Here is a 22583-nt window from a genome sequence, read left to right as displayed (position 1 = left end):
TAAGATCAGGTGATCGATCGGGTCGCTGACGAGCACCTTCCTGGTGGTCCTAGACACATTACGCTCATTCAGAATTTCTGACAACTTGCTAGACAACTTGCTACATCCTTCAGTTAGCTTCTGTTATACAGCGGAACCTTCAACTAACGAAGTCTATGGCATCAGCGTATTGGCCAGGTCGCCAGTCCTTTTCCAAGAAACTCAGCTCAGGACTTTAATCCTCCAACCAAGGCTGCATCCAGATAAGATCAGGTGATCGATCGTGTCGCAGACGAGCACCTTCCTGGTGGTCCTAGACACATTACGCTCATTCAGAATTTCTGCACCACCAAACTGCTCAGTTTCTTTAGTACCAGCCGGTCTACTTCTTCTGCATTGGCGTCTTCTGTCAGTCAAGACTCCAGTCCGTCGAGAACTACCAGACGTATCAGTGTGCGAGTCTTCTCGATCACTGGAGTTTCTGGAGCTCAAAGTAAACACGAATCCCCTGAACAAGACGCCTCACAAAGTTACGATGAAAATCGAGGTAACAGACCACGTCGTCGTCATCTGACGCGCGTTACAGCCCAAATTTTTGTTCCGATGATGTCATCCGCGAAGCGACAATATTTGTGAGAACGGGTAGTCGGGCGTGCTCGGAATGTCGAAGACCGCGCGTCATATGACGCCTTGCGGAGGTACGTTTGCTTGGATAATTCTCGTTGTCCATCACGCTCCCTTCGCACTAGTATAATAGCAGTAACTTCAGCCACAGAACGACTACTCTGCCAGCACCTCAACTCAAAACCACCGTGAGCGTTCCACCATTAGTCTTTAGCATTGTCCAGCTTGTCGCAAAAGCCTGTCTTGTGGCGTGATTCTTATCAGCTTCAGCTTGTTTTTTATCACTGATTGCACTTGATTTGTTTCTCATTACTTCTTCCGCTCACCATGCACCTCGTCGCGCTACGCAAGACGCCACTCGTCAATGTCGCTCCCTGGCTGGTGCTGAGAATCCGCCGGTTTTATTCCCATCTCCCTACAACGGTTCTCCCACCCGTCCACTTCCAGCTATTCGAAGCCCAGCTAATGCTGTGTGATATAGTAAACAGCAATACGCAGCGAATGAATCGGATGAAGTGCGGTTTGAATCATTTAACTGTCAAAATGATTTGAACTTGACGTTCACCTGTCATTCACCTAGCTATATGCAAACGCTTCAACAAAAACACCGCAACTAAACCGCCGTATTTGTTTATTCTAATACTTTGTTATGTTATATTTTGCTCTGTAAGACAACTTCAATATAAGTTTTTTTTTTAATATATGTTTACCCTTCTCATTTAGCTAAACTTCAGTTAATAGTACAAGCCGGTACCGGGGTGTGTGTGTTTTTGTTATGCAACTTAAGTGAACCAAAAAGAACAAACAAAGCTCAAATACACACAAACACTCAACTTGACTGGATACGCAATTATTTACAAGTCAACGAGCGACGAGCGTAACAAGTAGCGGCTGTTAGCAACACTGCAAAAAGGCACAAATGTGGGTGTGTTTAAGGCTCGTTATTTGCAAAAGACACTTCGGTTTTGGTTCTCTTGTTTAGAGTTTGTGCTTCATCTCGATCCCTTTGTAAGCATTTAACGCGTCGGTATGTATAGTTTAAACTCTCTTGTTGTGTTCTTTCGGACGGCTGACCTGGCAACCTGTTCCTTGACCGAGGTTGCCTATTTCCTTCTTGTTTCAGCTCCGTCAAACACGGCAAACACAGATGGCAAAATTAGTCTTGTAAAGATTATATCGTTAGTGGAATTTAACTTCTTTTCTACAGTACATTTCAGTTACGCTAAATCGACCACACCGTTATGCAATTTTTTCTTTTAACATTCCATCGTATAATGTGTGACTCTGTTTTGTGCCATTTTTGTTCTTCTTGGCACTACAACCTCGTGAGGTCTTGGACTGCCATTTCTGGCTTTCTCTGTGACTTAATTTAACCCGTAGCAAAAGTAGTCAGCCCTGCGTACGGGGAGAGGCGGTCTTGGATGGGATTTGAACAACCCCGGTCCTGCCGTGTGAAGACCGGCGCCGTTATCGCCTCGGCCACCGGACCGCCCCACGGTTTTTGTTCACACGGTTTAAAAACTTATCTCCAAGTAAACGAAAAACGAGAACAACACTAATTAATTATTTGAACTAGGTTTTAAAACAGAAACAGATTCTGCTACAAACCGGTTTAAGTGAGTACGCAGATATAAATATTTGTTTGCTATTTGCCGAAAAACGATTCGAGTGCTTAACGATTGAATTTTGTTCTCTTCTCTCCAATTTTGTAACTCTTCCCTCCAAACCTGTGCGTTTGCTCGTTTTTTCTCCCTTCCTTTTCTTCCTGCCTCAAATATTCTCAATTCGATTTTTAATACAAATATTAATATTCTTCCGTTAGTCGTTTTGGCCTAATTCCGTATCTTAATGTTTAAAAAACAAAACGGACAACAAACCTTGATGGCACACGAGTGGTAGTGGTGTTTCACTTTCACGTAAGTATAATTGCTTCTTGCTTTTGTTGTTGACACATTTTGTTGGCCACTTGGACGATCCAGCAAAAGCATAGAAAAGTGCGCTTTAAAAAGTTTGCCTCAACTAGTTATTACTCTTATTGCTATTTACGCGCACAGTTAGCGATTCAACGTTCTCGATAGGATCCCAGCAATTGGTTTCCCGGGTGTGTGTTTTTTTTCTACTCATTGCAATTGGCCACTGAATGTTTCGTTTGGCTCGTGATAGCAGGGAGGAGGCTCTTTTTTGTGCTCCTTCCCGGAAGCCTTTTTTTTAAATTTCGCTTGACATTTTTGGCTACGTATAAGGATGTATTTCATCTGAAAAAAAAAAATACATGGATACATGGACGCAACGTCAAGTTGTTGGAATCTAATATCTGTTGGTAAAAGAAGTTCAAACTAATAAGATCGGACCGCAATGCCGTTCGATCGCTTTACTGTCGCGTGCATCCCATACATGTGAGATGCCTTTTACGGGTGCATTAGCTGGGGGGGGGGGGGGGGGGGGTTTGGTACGGCCGCCTAGAGCCTACCAAACTCAGCTAGCGCAATACTTCTTCTTCTTCTTCTTCTGGCTTCACGTTCATTGCTAGTCTTGCTGGTTTAGTAATAGGTAGTAATAAGTTAACCGAAAACCGTACACAACGGACATTGGTGCGGTCGGAAACGTTGCACGATACACAGCTGAATACTAAAGTAAGGCAATGTGGGTTTAATGATCGTTCGTCGTTCGTCAATACTAGAGTCTCGCTGCTCGCGTCCCGGGTTCACATTCAGCCCACTTGTCAATCGAATCAGCCGTTTAGCGTATCGCAACAAAAAAGAAATCAAATCAGTCAAACAATACAAACGAGGTGTTAGATTGAGATGCGCGTTCGATGCTGGTCGCTCACTTGCCGGCGTACGTTGGATTTTTAAACGTTGTTGTCGCCTGCTTGTAGATTGGATTTTCTCCCTAAAGCAAGAAAAAGGAAAGTAAGCAATTTAAAACATGATTATTTTACATCGAGCCGCCCGCAAACCGTACCGTGTCCCATTTCGCCATCATGCGCTCCTTTTCGAATCGTGCAAACTCGCGCTGATCGTGGATGGAGGTGAGCACCTTCCACAGCAGCAGCACGGCCATACCGATCAGCACCACCACCGCGATGACGGCGAGCGCGATGCCAAGCATAAACACCTTCGGCGGACAGTCGCGCTCTTCCTGTGCCGTCACCACCACCTTCTCCTGGTCGCTATCGTTGTAGGAAAACTCGAACCGGCAGTCATCCTCGTCGAAGAACGTGCACTTGTTATCGTTGCGCTCCTCGTCGATCGTTACCTTCTCCACCGGGATCGGCACGAACAGCGTACAGTTCGTGGCACACTCGTTCGCCGCTGCCAACGGTCCCGTCTTGTACTGCTGGCACTGGACGCAGTGCTTAAACTCGTTGCACCGTCCGGCACAGGTGGGACACTTTTCGCAGTACCGGCCGGTGTACCGGCCGTCCTCGGTTACGGTGCACCGGCACGTACCGCACTCGCAGGTTCCGTGGCCGGAGCATAGCTCGCCACCGCCCGGTGGCATACACGTTTCGTTGCTCGCCCGACAGTCACACGCCGGTCCGGTCCAGCCGTCCCGACACTCGCACTGCCCGCACACGCACCGTCCATGGTCCGGCCCGGAGCACAGCAAACCGCCCGGCCGATCGCACGAAAAGTTGTCGCACTCGCAGTACCGTCCCTCGATCAGCTCGTCCGGATTGGGGCGCCGTTCGCAGACGCACACCCCGCACACGCACTGCCCCCGGCCGCTACACTCTTCCGACGCGTTCGACATCCGGCACGCGTCCACCATGCCCGGCTCGAGCAAACTGTCCAGGGCGGAACATTCGCAACGCTGCCCATGGTTCGTACCGTCGCACTCGCAGATGCCGCACTTGTACGTGCCCGCATTGCTGCACTCGTCCGCCCGCTCCCGGTACTCCGGATCGGACGGATGCTCACACGGACAGCTGCACAGCATTTCGATGTCGACCGTCAAGCTTTCGTTGATACCGACCGGATAGATCTGCAGCACCTGGTGCCAGTCGCGCGGATCGTTCGGACACTGGAGCAGCGTAATATGTGCCTCGAACGTAACGACATCCCCAACCTTCAGCCCTTCGCAGCGGTTCGTCTGCTGTAGCGCACCGTTCGTGTTACGGCAGCGCGAATAATACTTCACGTCGATCACATTATCCGTACGGTTGTCCTTCATCTCAACCGAGGAAGAAATTTTCTACAAGAAGACATAAAACAACCCCCGCTCCATGAGCTCACGACACACGTCTGCCATCCGCGCACGCTACTTACATTGTACTGGTCGCGCACCAACGATACGATGTTGGACGAATCGTTGGACAACTTGGCAGCGGACGAACCTTCCACCAGCCGGGACAGCTGCTCGTACACGGACAGCTCCTCCGCCGTCACCGCGAAGATCACGTTGATCGCGTTCTGCTTCACCTTCAGATTGATCTGCGAAATGCTCGGATAGTCCTGTGTGGTCGAATGCGTGTAGCGTCCGTTATGGTCCAGGTGGCATTCGCCATCGTTCGGTGTAATTACACCGCCCAGCTTGCCATCGCCCGCATAGTGAAAGCCGGCATCGGTCGAGAACAGCAGCAGTCGCCGAGCCTTTTCACGCCACCCGATCTGCTCCCGGCAGACGATTGCCTGCATGATCGCATCGAATCCACCCTCCGGTGCGTCCAAATTGCCCGACACATTGGCACGCTGCACCTCATGCTAAAGGTTGGTAGCAAAAGGAGTTGACGTTAGTTAGCGGCTTTACAGCGGTCCTTCCTTCGCGCGGATACTTCATCAACTACCAAGTTCACAGCCCGCTGTTATTGAAGCCCGGTGTTTTAGTCACTTACATCCCCGCAAGAAACAGATCAAGTCCCAACCACCAATCTTGGTTTGGTTAGTATCTCGGACATCGGATTAGTACTGTTCTAAACTAAAGCAGGCAAACGCAAAATAAAAACAGAGTGGCGTGCAAGAAAGCGCAAAGTGTTCTTTACAACAATGAACATCTACACGAAACAACCAAGCATCGGGATGCATACAGTCAGTCGGTAAGGGGAGTCGGATAGGCGTCACATGCTACTCTGGAGTCACAGCTTGATCGTTGCCGATCGATTTTTTGTTTCGCTAGATGTTTTCTGAGCAAGAAATCTTGTGCCTTGTGGCATCCATAGAAACATTTGAAACCGAACTTTGTGAGAAAAATAATATCGGGAACGAAGATCCTGGTAGTTACATACTTCGTTAGTATGCCGCAGGTGTGGTAGAACCTTATTGGACGACTTAAGTTTTTTTGTTGACGATTTTCGACTACATCCAGCTATATTGTATCATTGGGTAACAGTTGACGGAGTTGACACAAACACAAGGGACAAAACCAGGAATTTTACTTTCGGTGACGTTCAACAATCTAGCTCCAACCTACAAGATGGGATCTCACAGTCACAGGGTATCATCACTTATCGCTTGAATATCCGATTGTCCTACTTAGGCTAGGAGTCACCAGCTCAGTCATGCATGGCTGGTCGACACCAGCTTTGGTTTGGCGGATGAGGTCGTGCAATTATCTCCCTTAACCTCATCCTCAGCAATCTCATCCTCCTGACTTCCTGATGCTCACTAGCCGTATGCACTGATCCATTGCTCACTGATTTTTGTGGCGTTTTTTTTTTCTCGATCATCACCGAGAAGTTCTCTCGCGGAAGTGTTTGATGCACAGCAACAATTGAGATTATTTCGGCACTAAAGAGGCATTGAGTTTTAGAAGCATTTTATGGAGGGTTTTATCCTTATCCGCTAAGCGCACGTGTCCTGTAGCACGCTGTGGAAGAGGTTTGGGCTGGTTTTTAAAAAAAAAAAACAAATCAAGCGCTTGGTAGAAGTAGGGATGTAAGGTAACTGCAACACCACACACCGGAATATGGAAGACTAGCACAACACGAGAAAACTGCGGGGGAGGACAGGGATATATGCTGGGCCTAGACTAGACTACTCGATCACACACACACACGCGCGATTTGCAATCGCGTCCTTGTTACAAGAGCTTTGCGGGCAATTTTGTGTGTGTGTGTGTGCGCGCGCGCGGCACGTGAGGGACAGCGATGTGCGGAACCAAGGATTAGGTATTTGTAGGAGCTATACTACTCGCACTATCGCGCACTTCTCGCAGGGGCTTATTAGAGCAACACTTAGATACTAGAACAGGTGTCCAACAGGTGCCTGTTTCACGAAAAATGCTCCCCCCCCCGTTTTGTGTGTTTTTTTTTTTTGCTTTTGGTTTTCGGGGGAAGAAGATGGCCTCACACTTACGGAGAAAAGATTGGCATCCGTGCTCAGCGGCATTAGGTTATGGTAGCCGTACGGCGCGACGCAACCGGGGCACGGCTCGCGCAAACTGAGAACGATAGGAAGAAAAGAGAACATAATATTGGCAGCACATCCATTACAAAAAAGAGTAAGCACAAGCACAGCTCGTAGGTGGAAACGTTGTCACGAGACGCGGAAGGGGAGGAAGACACGAGGGGAGAAAAACAATTTTAGGAGTGACCGGAAGTCTTTGCCTTGGGTCGGACACAAGACTCTTAGACGAGGGCGTCGTTCAGAAACTCCCTGGATATATCCAAGATTTACAAGCGGTGCCTTGAACGTGGATGTTGTTTCCGGACACCGAGTTTATAGTAATCGTATGTCTATGAGTACCCAACCTTTATTATACGCAGAGATGTGTGGGTGAGCATGTATGATGGCTTTATGACGGACGCTTACACCTAGAAGACCCGAACATGGACCAGAGGATGATAAGTATAAGGGACGTGTCGTGAGTCGTACACACAAATTCATGAAACCAACGCGCTCTCGGCACCACAAATCTCAGGGTTAGCTAAAATATCGCAAAACATTTTGCCAATTAACAATTTAGAGTGCCGACGAGCGACCGAGAGCGCGCCATTCGAGATGGTGATGTGACATGTGGATCCACCAGTATACCGATGTAGATGTGGTTTGCGGAAAACCTAGACAAAAAAGCCCCAACATTTGCTGTGTAATGAAATGAGGTAAATAAAATATAAAATAAAAATTCAAAAACATGGCACAAATGGCATACGAATACGTGTTGATGTTTCTGTTCCTAATCTGTAAAGCCACATTGAGAGTAACATCTAGTATACGAGTAAAATAGGTAACTACTGATAGAAAACATGTGTAAACAAAAATAAAAAAGACACACACACACATAAAAACACAGCTAGAAGTTCGCAAACAATAAACAAAAAATCTAAAAGCAAATACTACACACATACACACACATTTACTAAGCATTGGCACCTCACAAAACAGTACGCACACAGCTCAACCGTTAGGGATTTTTTTTTATATGGAGCTAATACATTTACAGCCACACACACACGCGGGAAACCACCGGAAGAGGTGCAAAATTGCACAGGAACACAGCAGAAGTACAGATTTCGCCCCAAAAAATCAAAAACTGAAGCTAAAAGCAAAAAGGGCCGCCGGGCGGGCATTCGCTCCACACATTCCGGGAGTAAAAGCCTCCCGAGTCAAGGTTTCACCAGGCGTGGGGAGAAGGGAGGAGGGCCAAAAAAAAAAACAAACAAACAAAAACACAAACAACAAACAGAGCAAAACTACTAGCAACAGTGTGTCTTGCGGACGGACGACCCCAGCTCGTCCGCAAGCAGTTTGCGGCGCGAAATTTGCGTGACCCGTCAGTTTTTTTTTTTGCTTCGTGTTGACCCGTTTGGCTGCGGTATGCAGGAAAGTAACGCCAATTAACGCAATGAATCAGCAACAACGGGTTACGAACCATCGCAGGCTGGTAATGGAGCTCCGGTTCATTTCCGTTCGCCGGATTCCACTATCGATTTTTCCTATCGTTCGATACACGAGTAAAGGATTGCAGATGTGTGAACGGAAATGGAGTACAGGAAATTAATGTGGATCTCGGGGTTTTTATTTTTATTTTCTAGCATTGATAAAGGATTTTGGTGGAAGGCTGGCGATTCGCAGACGAAGTCGCATCTAGAAAACAGAACACCCAATATGGGAAATACGCATTTTTCCCTTAGGAAGTAAGGAAGTGTTCACACACAAAACAACTACTGATCGTCAGGGAATTTCCTGCAGCTACAATCCGGTACCTAGATTAGTGTACCTTCAGGTGTAGAAATTGCGCTATCAACCTACTGCAGGTGAGGGTGTTTGTGTGTGTCTGTCTGCGTGGTACTGGTATTAACGAATGTAAGCTAACAACCATTGAATGTGTTTAGGAAACAAAAAAATATACGGAAACTACGGACACAACGACAATAGCTCTAAAGAAAAAAAATATGCGATAGAAACCCCCCGGAGAGAAAGTGTTACGACCGTATCGTCTCAAGCAGCGACGATTCGGTGACTTACGGTGAAGAGGTTGGAGTCCGAACTAAGCGACATATGGTGTAGGTAACCGTACGGTGCATTGCATCCATCGCACGGATGCTCCAGTCTGTATTTGTCGTGGCGAGCGAACACGCGCGTGTTATGGGAGGAAAGAAGATGCAAAGGTATAAGTGTTTTGTATCGCAAAGGGAACTGTGGGGAGAGAGAGAGAGATAAAGGGGGAGGTAACGTAGTAGAGTGGATTGGTGGACGAATATCCAGCCAACCACTTGAAACACGACGCTACGGTAAAGGGGCGTTTCAGATCTTCAGAGTCTGAACCCTCTCTTTGACTCTAACAAACCTCGAAAGGTTCGAAGTTGGATATAGGAAGTCCGGATGGGAATACGGAACCCCGATCCTGATCGACCAACATCAATCTCCTTTGTAGGTGGAGGAACCCTCATAGAAGCGGTTCCCATCGCCGATTATCAAAAAATCGCAGACACTCCACACTTCGCTGTCAGACACCTGTATAGGGATAAGAGTTTGCTTTGCGCAACGTGACACACGGGTAGCGTTAGGCACACATCGGAAGCGTTGTACTTACTTCTTCGGTACGGTCGACACGTACGGCATCAGCACCTTGTCGACGAACGAGCCGAAACCGAGCTTAAAGTTGCTGGTAATCTTTCGCATCTCGGACGCCAGATCGGCACCGAGCGTGGACAGGATCGTCTTATCGTCTTCCATCGATTTGGACAGATCCATCAGATAGTACAGATCGACGGGATAGTCTTCCGCCTGCGCGTAGTTTACATTGAACCGGAACGCCTCATCTGCAAAGGAGTGTTCGATTAGCAACACGATTCCCGGGCACGGGGTTTCGAGAGTTCCGACCGGTAGGTACTCACTCAAACGAAGCTTTAGGCTGACACGCTGTGGTGAGATCTGTACAATGCTGCCAGCAGCTGATTCCGATTCGTACGACGACGAGGACTGTTGGAACGAGGACGAGGAGGATGAGGAGGACTGGTAGTGGCTCGACGAGTAGTACGATTCACGCTCGCTCTGGCCCTCCAGTACGCGGCGCGAAGGTTTCGTCAGCTCGCGGCCCTGCACCAGCTGGAACGTGTTGCTCGGATCGACGGTGTACTCTTCCGGGCAGTACTTCTCGATCTGTCCGTGGCAGCGCGGATGGGTAAAGTTCGGCATCGTGCACCAGCGGCAGTTGGTCGTCTGGATGCACTGGCTGCAGGTCGTTTTGCCCGGGCAGGTCGTCAGCTGGTACGTGGACAGCTGCCCCGTTGCAAGTTGCGCGATGCAGGCTAGCAGTGCGATCGCTAGTACGTACATGGCGGCGCCCTCGCGAGGGTTTCTCGGAGCAGCAAACATTGTTGTTTGCTTCACCAGCAAGCGATTGATTGAACGACGCGACGATTGAACGGTTGATTGCAGTGGCGTGTTGGTGTGGTTGGTTGGATGATGCCGGTACTTATAGTAGCTTAAGTTCAGTTCTGTTGGCACCGTGTTAGTCTTTAGTTTGGCAACGACGGGATATTAATCTGTAAAGATAGGAATGAAGCGATACATCGATTAGTACTGCGAGCATGCCAGTAACTACGAACCGTCTGTTACACCAGGTCACAACCAGACAACTAGAACCCGCACAGTGACCAGTTATCACGCGCGTGAGACAAACCCCGGGGCGCGTCCCGTCTGGAAGGTTCAGAAGACACACCTTTTCTCGTCCCTTATCGGTACCGGCAAGTCCCAGGCACGCAAAGCCAACACGTTAACCCCTCGCATTAGCCAAAATCTTTCTCATCAACGTATGGATATCGCCATCAAAAAAGAGCATAACTATATATACGAAGGAAAGAAACAAGGAAGGGCACGCTTAACCTTCTCCAGGGTATCGGCAAGGGTCACCTTGGGGGTCATCGGTGCCGGGAATGGGATCAATTTTTAAATTGGTTAACCACAGCAGGGTGCCGAGACCTTATCAGCGCTCTGCCGCATTCCATTATCGCTAATTTGAGTGCTGGTGCCATGGGCAGACCACGTTGTTAATGTTCGTGAGACGAATCTAACGATAAGCGATAAATACTATGTTGCAATGCAAGCTATAAGACTTGAAAGAACAATCATTCTCTGTCTGTAGATATATACGGGGCGATAGAATTGCTGGAACAATTAACACGTTAGGCACACTGTTAACAGCCACCAATTTTCTCGATTTCCAAGTTTGGCGTGGTCCAAAAATAGAGTTGATATACGAGGCCCTTGCTGTGACTCCCCTGCAAATATATCGTTGTTTTGGGATTGAATTGAACATGACACCAGACACAAAGAGGAACAAACCCCTGCGAGGCACCGTACACCGGAAGCAGATGACCAATACTCCTCCCAATCCTGTTTTCCAATAAAGTGGGAAGAAAGGCAAGGTGATGATGCTCCAACGAGTACTCTTGATCGTACTCCCCACTTGTAGTCCAATCTCTGCGTCATGCAAACCAAACAAACCTATCCCAACATTAAGCAAGACGGTTCGCCGAAATAGCTGATGACGAATACGCGGCGAGTATGGTGCCGATGACGTAAGCGCCATTACTAGCGACCCAGACGAGCGTGTATATTGCTTGCAAAGATGTCACGGTTAGTCAATCGGACTTCCGTTGTTTGCTTGCCAAACCCCGGGGCTGTGCTAGGACAAGTGACGGTGACCTGGCATATCGATAGCCGGATAATGGCGGTGATAAGGAGTTTCCCCTTACTGCTTGCTATTCTCTCAAGTTCTGGTTGAGGTCTGGTGTACCGAGGTTTGGGTACAAATTATCCGATCGCCTTCTCATCATCAACTTCACTCCCGTACACAAAACAGGCTTCAACTTCAACATCCAGAACCTTGACCTACTTACGCACACCATTATGACAGCAAAACAATCGCAGTCCCTTCGAAATATAAAATCTTGGTGAGGGGGGTTTTTTTATTGCTGCTGACAGAAGGCGAAAGTAGGTCTCCCCTTGGTACGACACTTTCATCTTCACCTGACCGCCTTGCGAGGGGAGCTTCGAGGCGCGCGTCATGCAAACTCACTTGGTTGGAACTTATCGCGCGATGGTAGATGCAAACAACTCGAAATCACGTACAAACGGGAGAAAGGTAATGATGCGTGGAAGACAATTAGGGTTAAGGTTTGACCCTTTTTGAAAGTCGTTGTCGAAGACGAAGCGCACTGAACTCCAACGTCAGTCTCCACAATATCACTGACATTTGGTTATTCCTCAAATATCCCATTTATATCCAGAGATCCGGTAATGCCCTTTACATCCACCGCTAATCTCTAGCTCCAGACATCCAAACCACCGAAAAAAACGTAACTAAAGGCAAGTTAAGTGTTTTCTTTTCCAGATGAAAACACCATATGGTGTCGCGCCACCATGTTGATGTCGCCTGCCGTCACATACCGTATACACCCCCTGTTTACTGCATGGGGCATGCACGGAAGGTGTAGGAAAGATCGTTGGGGTTGTTGGTGCGCTGGTTCATCTGGTTTGATTTCATCACAAGCCTGCGGTTTTGCACTGCAACTCGCTGGAGCAAAGGTAACGTACACGACGCATCGGTTTCAAATTAACTGCCTGTCTCAGATCAGCAGCATCTCTGATGGGCTACGAAATATGCTTGTGCAGCATAGTTCTCGAGAACTATTCACTGATGAAGTAGTAAACTATAACTTCAACTCTCGCATGGAGATATCGCAGGAGATTCAATTCTAACCCTCAATAAATCGCACTAGTCAGTGATCTGATGGTGTCGGACGTCTTCTACAGCTGCAGCACAAGGCAATCAGTTCCACATTACGATCGACCGGATTCGCTCCAAGTTATGAACTATATTTCTCCGTTTTGCAACACCGTCCAAACAATCTATTATTAAACCTATGATACGTGTGTGTGGCGGGACCTGACCGCCAGTGCACAACGCTACGCGGGTGCGTAGGTGCATCTCGCGGATGTATCACGAGCTCCGTTCGATCGGTCGTGGGCCGCCTTAGCTTGAATTCGTTTGCACACAGTCACACGTACCATATGGTTTTGTCATTTAGCTTCAGACAGCAGAACTTCACCATCACGAAACGCAGCCGAACGCACAGCACAACCGTCTCAATAACTAGACACTGACAATATGATCTGTAACGCACATTTCTTAAGATCAGATTCATGCATGTGCGTTCGTGCAGTGTGCTGCTACTCGACCCGACCGACCCGGCAGACGCCAACACACACGGATGGATGCTGGGACTTGTAGCAGCGCGAGAGATCATGTTTTTTTTTTTTTATTGGACCCGTTTTACGACCTAAGACGCCAGCGAGAAGGAGAGAGAATGAGCTAGGGTCCAATGTCTCTGTTTATAGCCCAACCAACACGATGGATTCAAGAGTTCGAGTAGGATGATGAACAGCGGTACCCTCCACGCCCGCGCACCTCGTACAATTCCGCCCAAGGATGGCCCGGCTTCGGCTCGCTCCTTCTACCGTACAGCCCCCGCGCAACTTTGCAGCTACGTTGGCCGTTGCATGGATCATTTCAATGGTGAAACGCGACGGACCGCAAATATGCGCGGGCAGCGTTGGGTGAGTGTGATGGTGCAATCGAAGCGAGGGTTTTGCGATTGCGCGTCTGGGTGGGATAAAATTGAACCTCTCGACCGAAAACCGAACGGGCAAGCAATCGTGAACAGCTGAAACATCTGGTGCGGTTACGGGAGGATTTTCCCATTTTCTTCACTGCAAATCGGTCGTACCGGTACACACGTGTGTGGTACGGTCGGGAAAGGCGGGTTCCACCCTTGGCAGATCTCAAAACCGACCGAGGATTTTTGTGAATTTGCAAAAGGAGTTGGAGTTCCCCAGCGGACATTGGAAGGTTTGGCGAGAGTTTTTTGGAACGTAAGTTCTTATGAGTCCCCTATGAGTTTCCAATTTCCGGACGGATGTAGCTTTATGGTCTAGTTGCTGATGTCTTCCCAAACAAAGCTTCTGCCAGCTGAGTTATCTGGAGAGCTCAACTCGTTTAGCAAACCTTTGGGAACCTTCAACCGAATCACGCTTTCTTCTCGCTGAGCATCAACAGCACATGCATCATCTTTGTTGATTGTTCCTTGTGGACCGACCCATGACAAGACACTGCTGTTTTATCACATTCCCAAGAATAGTTAGCTGTGCTAACGCAGTAACGTAGAGCAAACTGATAAGAAGTTTGCATCTTGACTTGAAGTGTACTTCTTCAAGAGACAGATTTAATTCATCGTAACTATTAGCTATTTCCGTTCAGGAAGATATTACCAAAAATTTGCTTAATGTTGTAAGCCACAAAATGGATTCCTTCCCGTTTCCTGCGGAGTCTCTATCGCCCGGCGATAAAGGAAGGAATAAAGCTGACCATGGGGACCGTTTGTTGCACTTGACGCGTTCACCAACATTTTCGAAGGGCTTTCTTCACTGTACCGCTATCGTACCGTAGTGGTAAAACAGTAGCCGAGAAACAGGCCAGAAGAAGGGGCATTCTTTTCGAGCTACCGTTGATCCCAAGATGGGCAAACTCGGAATGATCCAAGTACGCGGTAAGCAACCCGGAGCACCTTATACGGTGCGCGAGAATCGTTCAAGGGCTTGTATGGATGTAAAAGGAATATCTTCCTTCCTTCCATTGTTCCGGCTCGTACTCCGATACCTCCGGTTCATCCACGTACAAACGCAGGGTGCAAAACGGAATGGCAAAAAAAAAAGAAATCAATCGATCGCGCTGTTTGTGCTGAAGAGTGAGAAGACATACCGCCAAGAAATGTCACGAATCTTGCAGCTAATGGTAGAACGGGCAGTGGCGTTGCTCGCAACACGAAGGGACCGGTATCAAACCCTGCTTCACTAGCAAGTTAAGTCTCCAAGTTGATTAGGTTATAGAGACTTTCGTGTCAGGAGACATCCGGTAAAATAGTTTTGTGAGGCACCGAAGTTGCTTACACAAAGAAACTGATATGTAAATCCAGGAAGATGGGATCGTATTAGGAGACTTCAGAGATCCGGTCCGGTTAAATAGTTGGTAGCGGCGGCAGTTCCTACCACGATGGGGACTGGTATCATATACAGGCTAACTATCAAGTTAAGTCCAGGAAGCCAGCCAGACTTTCGAGTCAGCAAACTTCACTTCAGAGGTCCGGTGATATAGTTTGATGAGACACCGAAATTGCTAACGCACTTCGGGACTGGTATCAAATCTCATCCGGACCACAGAACTGACTAGATGCAGAACATTGGGGATTTTGATTGTTTGGCGAATCTCGTGTCACAGTTTTCATGCTTTGTGCGTGGGTGTACACATCCGCTTCCTTTTGGGACGGGAGAATCCAAATTCCGATTCTTTCGACCCAGCGGCTCGGCGAGGGCTTCTTTCTTACCCACACTAATCCAACCTCAATCGATGAATAATCGACTTCGGCTCGGATCGCGTCGAGTTGGACGGGTGTATGGGGGGGGTCGATCGTTGGCGACGTTGCAACCGGGCTTACGGGACCGGGTTAGTTGGCGCAGAAAGATCTACCGGTGCTAGTTTGCACGCTTTTTTGTCACGAAAAACTGCTCAACTACCGGATCCGACCGGATGACTCGATTTCTTGGTACGCCCTTGGACCGACGACGATGATGGTTCGGGCCGTGACGGGGTAAAAAGATAAATATAAAACGTACGTGCGTTTGTGTGCGGGTGTGTGCGTGCGCCCGTATATTGTTTGCGTTATGCTCGTCACGCATGTTTGTGTGATCACACACGGTCGAACGAAATTCGGCTTATTTCTTGCTGCTACATGTCGTAATCGCGCACTGTTCACACACTATTTATCACGCGGTTTTTTAGCGGGTAGAAAATCATTTATTACACTTTGAACACTTACATATTCACAACCCACAACAAATGCGACCTTACTGGTCACGACGAACCTCGAACCCAGCGCCCTTTTGCTGGCGTTTTTTTATCGCTAAATACAGAACTAAACTAGAGTTCACCAAACGGGACCGTACCCATGCCGAACACCTCCACTGAATGTGAGTCAGCCTTTCGGTGAGCGACGGACCGACCCAGCGGTGTAGCGTACGCGATGGCAAGTAAGTGTGCGAGCGACCGAGCGAGAGATAAAGATGGCGTCTCGTTCTGTATCGCTTGCTTGGGTATACGAGTATGGGACGAGTTGAGTCACGCACACAATAACAAGCCAAACCAAGCAACCTAACCCAAAGCTTTCCTATCTCCCTAGAGATTCTTCACTTTTGCAAGAGTTTATAAAATTATTTTATTTTATTTTGCGGTTGCTGTTTTTTTTCTATTAGGGATTTTAGCGCCATTAGCTAACAAAAATGGTGAATTTTTCAAATTTTAAACTGCTATAACTGTCAAATTGAGAAATTTAAATTTAAAACCTTCTGTTAAACAAATCAAATCTGCTTCTTCAAATCGAGTTTTTTTTTATATAAATTTGATTCAATCAATCAAACAGATTAAACTATTTTTTTCCCAAATACAAAAATTTTACATAATCAATTTTACATAACCAATAAAATTGAACCGCGGCTATATCTTGTAACGGGCCTGGCACGTGTAACCGTTTTCAGTTAGTCGGTTTTTATTTCTGTTGCCTTTTGTATATTGTATTTTTTTCGTAATAAATCGGTCATGGTTTTTTTTCTTCTACGATCCACAAATGGATATGCTTGTTTGCAGTTTTGTATCAAATTTACCCATCGAACGAAATCAAATTGTTCACACTATCCGTATTTAGTTAATAACAATCAAAGAAATGTTTAACATTCGCTGACTTATTTGTTTTATACCATTAGTTCACCGGAGACGAGTTTTAATAAGCGTTCGGTTTTCATTTTTTTCACACTCTTACAGCGTACTAACTTACCACTAATATTTCTTACAAAACGATTCATTCTTAGTGTCTTAGATCATCACATGCCTCTACCCGTTACGGTACACGACGGATGAGGATAACTGGTGTTATAAACAACATACTTATACGTATCAGGTGCTGCTTCCTGCACCAGCAGATACCGAATGGTCCGTTAGAAAGGGAAAGGTTTGCTCCAGCTGGACCCGTGTGTTGCACGAAAGTACCTCCGGCAGGGCGGACACAAACAGCCCGTTCAAGTACACCTGTAGCCGCTGGCGCCGTTGCTCCACGAGATCCGCATTCTGTAGGGTGATACGAGCGGTGCTGCATTTAGTCACAAGGAAACCATGGCAACTCGAGCATGTCTTACCATATTGCCAAACTTCTTTTTCGGTGGAAAGTCAAGCGTTTTCACGGTGGGATACAGTTTCTGCAGACGTCGGTGCAGTCGGTAAAATTCGTTGTACCGTCGGTACACGCACCAACTTTCGTTGCCCGTCGGCGAACCGCTCACGCCGGACGGTGTGATGCGTATCTCGTACACGTGGTAAGGGCGCCGCGATCGCCCAGTGTCGGAGGTACGCTGTATTGCTTTCGGGATGCTGAAGCTGAAGAATGCCACCGACAGCCGGTTGGAGCGGGTTAACATACGCAGCCGATGATTTTCGCTGTTTGGAAGGAGGCGTAGTGCGCGTGTAAGCAAATTAAGTAAACAAGAGTTTCAACCGTTCAAACACTTACAGACTTAGGGCAGCAACACGCGACTCTAGCAGATGGCAACGTTCCTCGAGCTCTTGATTTCTTCGCTTTATCTGTTCGTCCGCTGTACTGGTGTGATGATCAGGCGACGCTACACATTGCTCACCGTACACCAACGATCCCGACCGGGTTCGGTTCCGACAAGCAACATTCGAGCCAGCATCTTCCTCGGTTCCCCGGCCATCACCGTAAAACGAACTACCTGAGGTCGAGATGGAGCTGGTGGTAGCACTAGCCGATGAGTAGTTCAGAATGCTATCCTCCGCTACTTCCACCGTGGGCGGTTCCGAACCCGCCTTATCCGAGTAGTTCGTCGGTAGTTCGTCCGGAAACCGGTGAACCACCTCCGTTACCGTGTACGGTACCTCTTCCCGTGGCGAATCTACGCTACCGGTGCTGGTAGTATCGTTGAGTGTCGTCGCTGTTACTTTTGTTTGCTCGATCGCTCTCCGTACGATTGTGTTTGGGGGTGTTAATTGCCGCGGAACCGAGTCTTCGAGTATTTCCCGCTGAACCGCATTCACCTTGCGTGCCGGACCGATCGGCCTACGGGTAGCGATAATCGGTTCCGGTTTCGGTTCCAGCACCGCACGACCGGTACCGATTCGGTTTAACTCCGGTCGATCAATTACGATCGCAAACAGTATAGTACCTAGGCCGGCGGCCACATTCGGCAGGAGTGATTGTACCTCGGGCTGCCGTAACATTGCCCACGGTTCGTAGTGTGTTTCCAGCAGGTCCGCATCGCTTATCCACATCAGCACGTACCGTTCGAGTGCGTGCTCGTTGAGGAATGCACGTAGTAGGGCGCGCGCCCGTCCGCGCCGGGTAACGATGTGCTGCAGTCCGCAGAACCGATCGCGTTCGTCGCGTGTCAGGTGATTGGAGGCAAAGTCCCAAAAGCAGGGCCGTTCGACGGCTGGTCTTCCTTCCGGTGGGCCAAAATATTCGAGAAAGTTAAACGGGATCCAGGTGGTGGTGCGAAGCCCGTGCGAAAGCACACGCTCCCACACGTCGCACAGGTTGCTGATGAGTGAGTCCTCCTCGGTGGCTAGCTTTGTGTGGCTACCGTACCGCTGCTGGCATTGGCGCATCGTTGCCAGCAGTTCGTCCATCAGGGCCTGCCGGTCCGCATCGCGTGTGGGCTGCTCCGGATCGGCGCTAGCGCCCCGATTTACACCGACCATCTGCTCCAGCGTGGAAGAATTGAGGACAAAGTTGCTCATACCAACCATATCAAATGTAACTGTAGTGATAATCACAGCTGCTATCGGACAGTTGCTCCGTCCAAACCCTGAGTGCGACAGAGAGGGAAAATGCAGTGGGGGTGGATTTCGAGGACAAATTTTACCCAGCCAAAGAAGCGCGATCTGCCACTCACCCCAGACCCAGTACAGTGGCTCGCCCGCGGCCTTGAACAATGTTTGCTTGGAGCAATAAGTTCCAAGGCCAATGGCCAAAGCAAGCAAACTTCACCGTAAAATCAATCTACAGCCTAGGCTTGCAGAATATATCTGCTGGCCCTTTTGATGTTTTCCTTTATCGTGATGAGTAAGCTTTGTTTATAAGTTTGTTTTGCTCACAACCAAAATGACAGACGAAAGAATAACACAGGCAAATGCGATGACAGCTGCTTGTGACACCAAGGTAAATATATGTTGTTTTATGTTTTAATTTTGTTTTTATTTCAGTAATTACAGGGTAAAAGTAAATTGCTTGTGGTATATATTGTAAAATAATTTATTCTATCCCAAATATAGCACCGGATTTGTTTAATCAAAATAAACAAAACATGTATTTACCTTGGTCTTAACATAGGAAGCCAACAGCCAGCTGTTTCTGGATCCCCTCATCAACGTCAAGTTTTACGTGCACTTGGTGTTTTATAACCATTCTGGCAACGAAAACACCAAAAAACTACTGTCAACATAAACTTTTCGTTCAAAACCACCAATTGCTTTTCTTTTGGAGAGATTTCCCTACACCAAGTGGAACAGTTTTCCCGAGGTAAACGCCCTACCACTCACGGGTAGTTTGCATATCGAACAAAGAAAGATCCTCCAGCACCATGGGCCACGTACTCCGGCAAGCGACCTCCCGGTGGACCCGGTTACTTACCTGCAGCCATCGGTACATCCCGGCACACTCTGTCCCGAGCCAAATACCGGCAAATTCAACCACAGCACAGTTCCGCTGCTCCACATTCAATCAATACCGTCCATATAGCTCGATGAACCCGAACGACTTCATCGCTACCTCACTGATCGACTCCGTCACGTTTGTGGCCGTCTGCTCGGACACGCTCGAATCGTTGGTGGACTACTTCGAGCAGATTATTGACGAAACGAGCACGTTGAAAAATCCGGACGTAACGTACGGTGTAAGTAAGCTCGGAACGAGCCTGATAGGAATCATGAACCTAACCTATGCTCTCTCTCTCTCTCCCGTGTTCCGCAGGACGGTGTACTGACGGTAAGCTTCGGCGAACCGCACGGAACGTATGTGATAAACCGGCAGCTACCGAACCGTCAGATTTGGTTAAGCTCACCGACCAGCGGCCCGAAACGGTACGATTTCATACCGGACAAGCGCACGGTGAACGAGGGCTACTGGCTGTACCGGCATGATGGTGTTACGCTGCACGAGCTGTTGCAGCAGGAGATCAGTGCGATCGTCGGTAGGAAGCTAGAATTTTTCGACCTCCCCCACAGTCAACGACCGCAGGATCAAAATGGACGGGATGGGTGAACGGTGGGCCAACACGGGTCAAGGACGGAATTGGTGCTAAATAGGGTTAGCTTAGAGGAGCGGACAAGATTGACGCGGCTGCAACGTTGGACGATGGTTGAAAGAAGAATGCAGCAGATAAGGTAGGTCGTTTAACAAAAAAGACAGCTCAATGGTTCCTTTCGATGTTGACAGATTCCCAACCGTGGGTCTCCTAGGGATAGTTAGAATGCTAAGAAATATAGAACTTGATCAATACCATCAGTTCGGGTTCAGGTTTGATCGCCTTTGAGAAAGGAAAGTCGGTGCAGCTTGTCGCAATGTCGTTCTGGTGTTGGACATAGCCAACAACTTCGCTAGGCATGGGCTACTGCAGAAGCCCTCTGAACACCCGGTTGATGCGTCGATCGATTGGCAGACGACGGCGCTGGACCGTGAGCGGTAATCGGGGATTGTTGGGCGGATGAGCGCCAGATAAGTAAGTAGGTAAGTAGTCTTCTAACAGACACCACGTATGCCGCGTGCCGTACTGCCTCCATTTTATTTTGCCACTCTTCTGCTCCTTAATTGAGGAATACCCTTCCAATATTATTATTTAGCCGTTTGCAACGCAGTTCTACAAAGAAAAACGGAAACCAAACGAAAAAGGGACATCACCAAAACCTCGCCTCATATGCAGTAATGGTGGTGATGATGTAATAACTCCCATCCTTATTGCGCCAGTAGATTATCCTTAACGCTACGGTATACAAACATGCGCGCACTATTTATTGGTATGCGTGTGTGCGTGTGGATGTGTGGGATGTGTTGAATTAGGTATCCTTATGCGCGACCACAGGTAAACGAAGTCGTGCACTACTCCGCTCTCTCTCTCTCGTTAACAATGTCCTTTATTTTTGAAATTGCTGCTTTTTCATGTTATTGCTTGCTTGTCTTAATCATCGGAAAGCGCTTCTATTTTTCTTCTTTCTATTATTGTTATCTTGTTTTATTTATTTTTTATTTAAAGTTTTTACGGGTATATTGTATTTGTTTTTTTAAATTGAGGTTTTCACTTCTCAACATCCGCGCAACAGGCTATTTGAAGACCTGCTACATTCTGCTTGATTGCTGGATAATACTACCACACATCCAGTGACACACGCATACGCGCGCGCGCATCAGCAGGATTATTATTTAAAATTATGTAACGAGACATAGGATAGATGAGCGAGCGCGTGCGCGCATACAGGGCACGTGCTTGATTAGAAATAAATAAATTGTGTTTTGCGGACACACCTGCCAGATATGGCGATAATCGTAATAAGGGCTTTTCGGTTGATTATTATACTAATAATGGGTTCAATCATATTTGCTCGTGAACGCTGCGCGAAGGGCTGCTGATGTTGGGAACGATGATGAGGGTAGGGTCGGTAGTAGGTAGGGGAAGTGGTAGTGTTATTTTTCCAATGTTTTACTCTACATCCGATCCGCTGATGATCTTAATAATGCCATGCGGAAATTAAAACATCGGGATTTGTTTACATTTTTGCATTGTATTAAGACTTGCAGGGTTTCCCTACTGCTGCTAGCTATCTGTACCAGACCTGTTTACAACTATGCATCGTACTTTGAATTTTTCAAGGAATACACTTTCCGAACATTCCTATCAAATGGTACTAATAAGGAAGTAAGGATTAAAATATTTCACACCGAAATTTTCCCATACCACGTGGAAGAAAATTAGAGAAATTTGGTAAAGACATACAGCAAACTGGCAGCCCTGAGTAGTAGATTTGACCTACAAAAAAATTGTATTTGAATATTATTTTCGTTGTTCGTTTGAAAAAAAAACGAGGATGAGAGAAGATTTTTTTTTGTAAACGTTTCACAATGTTCCAAACACCAATTAATAAAATAAACAGTTGGCAAAAATGAAACCCACGTGAGGATATCGATAGTGTGCGCGGAAAGCGGACATTAAAACAATTATATAATATGTAATTGTTTCTTCGCATGTTCCTTCTCCGGAGTCGTTCAAGCAGTTAGGCAAAAATCGATACCTCTGTAAAGGGTAGTAAAAATGTTCATATTTTGACCATTTTCTTAAATTCAATCAGCAGCATCATCTATGCCGAAACTAATGCTCCAACCTACTACCTAGTACCTTTCTAACCGGCCATCCTTCTATGTA

General features: G+C 47.5%; 3 protein-coding genes across 6 annotated transcripts; 1 reads left to right on the top strand and 2 right to left on the bottom strand.

Moving 5' to 3' along the window:
* Positions 1-1217: 1217 nt before the first annotated feature.
* Positions 1218-16807, bottom strand: LOC118504575 (integrin beta-PS). 4 transcript variants are annotated; one of them, XM_036039222.1, is made up of 7 exons: positions 15926-16807; positions 9884-10534; positions 9580-9808; positions 9012-9096; positions 4875-5309; positions 3568-4800; positions 1218-3495 (listed from the first exon to the last, which is right to left on the bottom strand). In XM_036039222.1, the coding sequence occupies exons 2-7, from the start codon at positions 10362-10364 to the stop codon at positions 3430-3432; spliced, it is 2529 nt and encodes an 842-aa protein (XP_035895115.1). In that variant the 5' UTR covers positions 10365-10534; positions 15926-16807; the 3' UTR covers positions 1218-3429. The 4 variants fall into 4 exon arrangements, with proteins under 4 accessions (XP_035895115.1, XP_035895122.1, XP_035895131.1 ...); XM_036039229.1 differs by lacking the exon at positions 9012-9096 and adding an exon at positions 6900-6984; XM_036039238.1 differs by lacking the exon at positions 15926-16807 and adding an exon at positions 15723-15919.
* Positions 16808-17055: 248 nt separating this feature from the next.
* LOC118507612 (sorting nexin-29-like) lies at positions 17056-18918 on the bottom strand. Its single transcript, XM_036046754.1, has 3 exons — positions 17666-18918; positions 17295-17592; positions 17056-17226 (listed from the first exon to the last, which is right to left on the bottom strand). Exons 1-3 carry the CDS (start codon positions 18916-18918, stop codon positions 17056-17058), a joined length of 1722 nt encoding a protein of 573 aa, XP_035902647.1.
* A 601-nt stretch (positions 18919-19519) lies between these two features.
* On the top strand, positions 19520-21713 carry LOC118504681 (frataxin homolog, mitochondrial). Its single transcript, XM_036039494.1, has 3 exons — positions 19520-20063; positions 20141-20896; positions 21010-21713. Exons 1-2 carry the CDS (start codon positions 19752-19754, stop codon positions 20429-20431), a joined length of 603 nt encoding a protein of 200 aa, XP_035895387.1. The 5' UTR covers positions 19520-19751; the 3' UTR covers positions 20432-20896; positions 21010-21713.
* Positions 21714-22583: the final 870 nt, after the last annotated feature.

Source organism: Anopheles stephensi, chromosome X (assembly GCF_013141755.1).
Source record: "Anopheles stephensi strain Indian chromosome X, UCI_ANSTEP_V1.0, whole genome shotgun sequence".
NCBI classification, from domain to species: Eukaryota; Metazoa; Arthropoda; class Insecta; order Diptera; family Culicidae; genus Anopheles; species Anopheles stephensi.
This window is presented reverse-complemented; position numbering and strand designations above follow the sequence as displayed.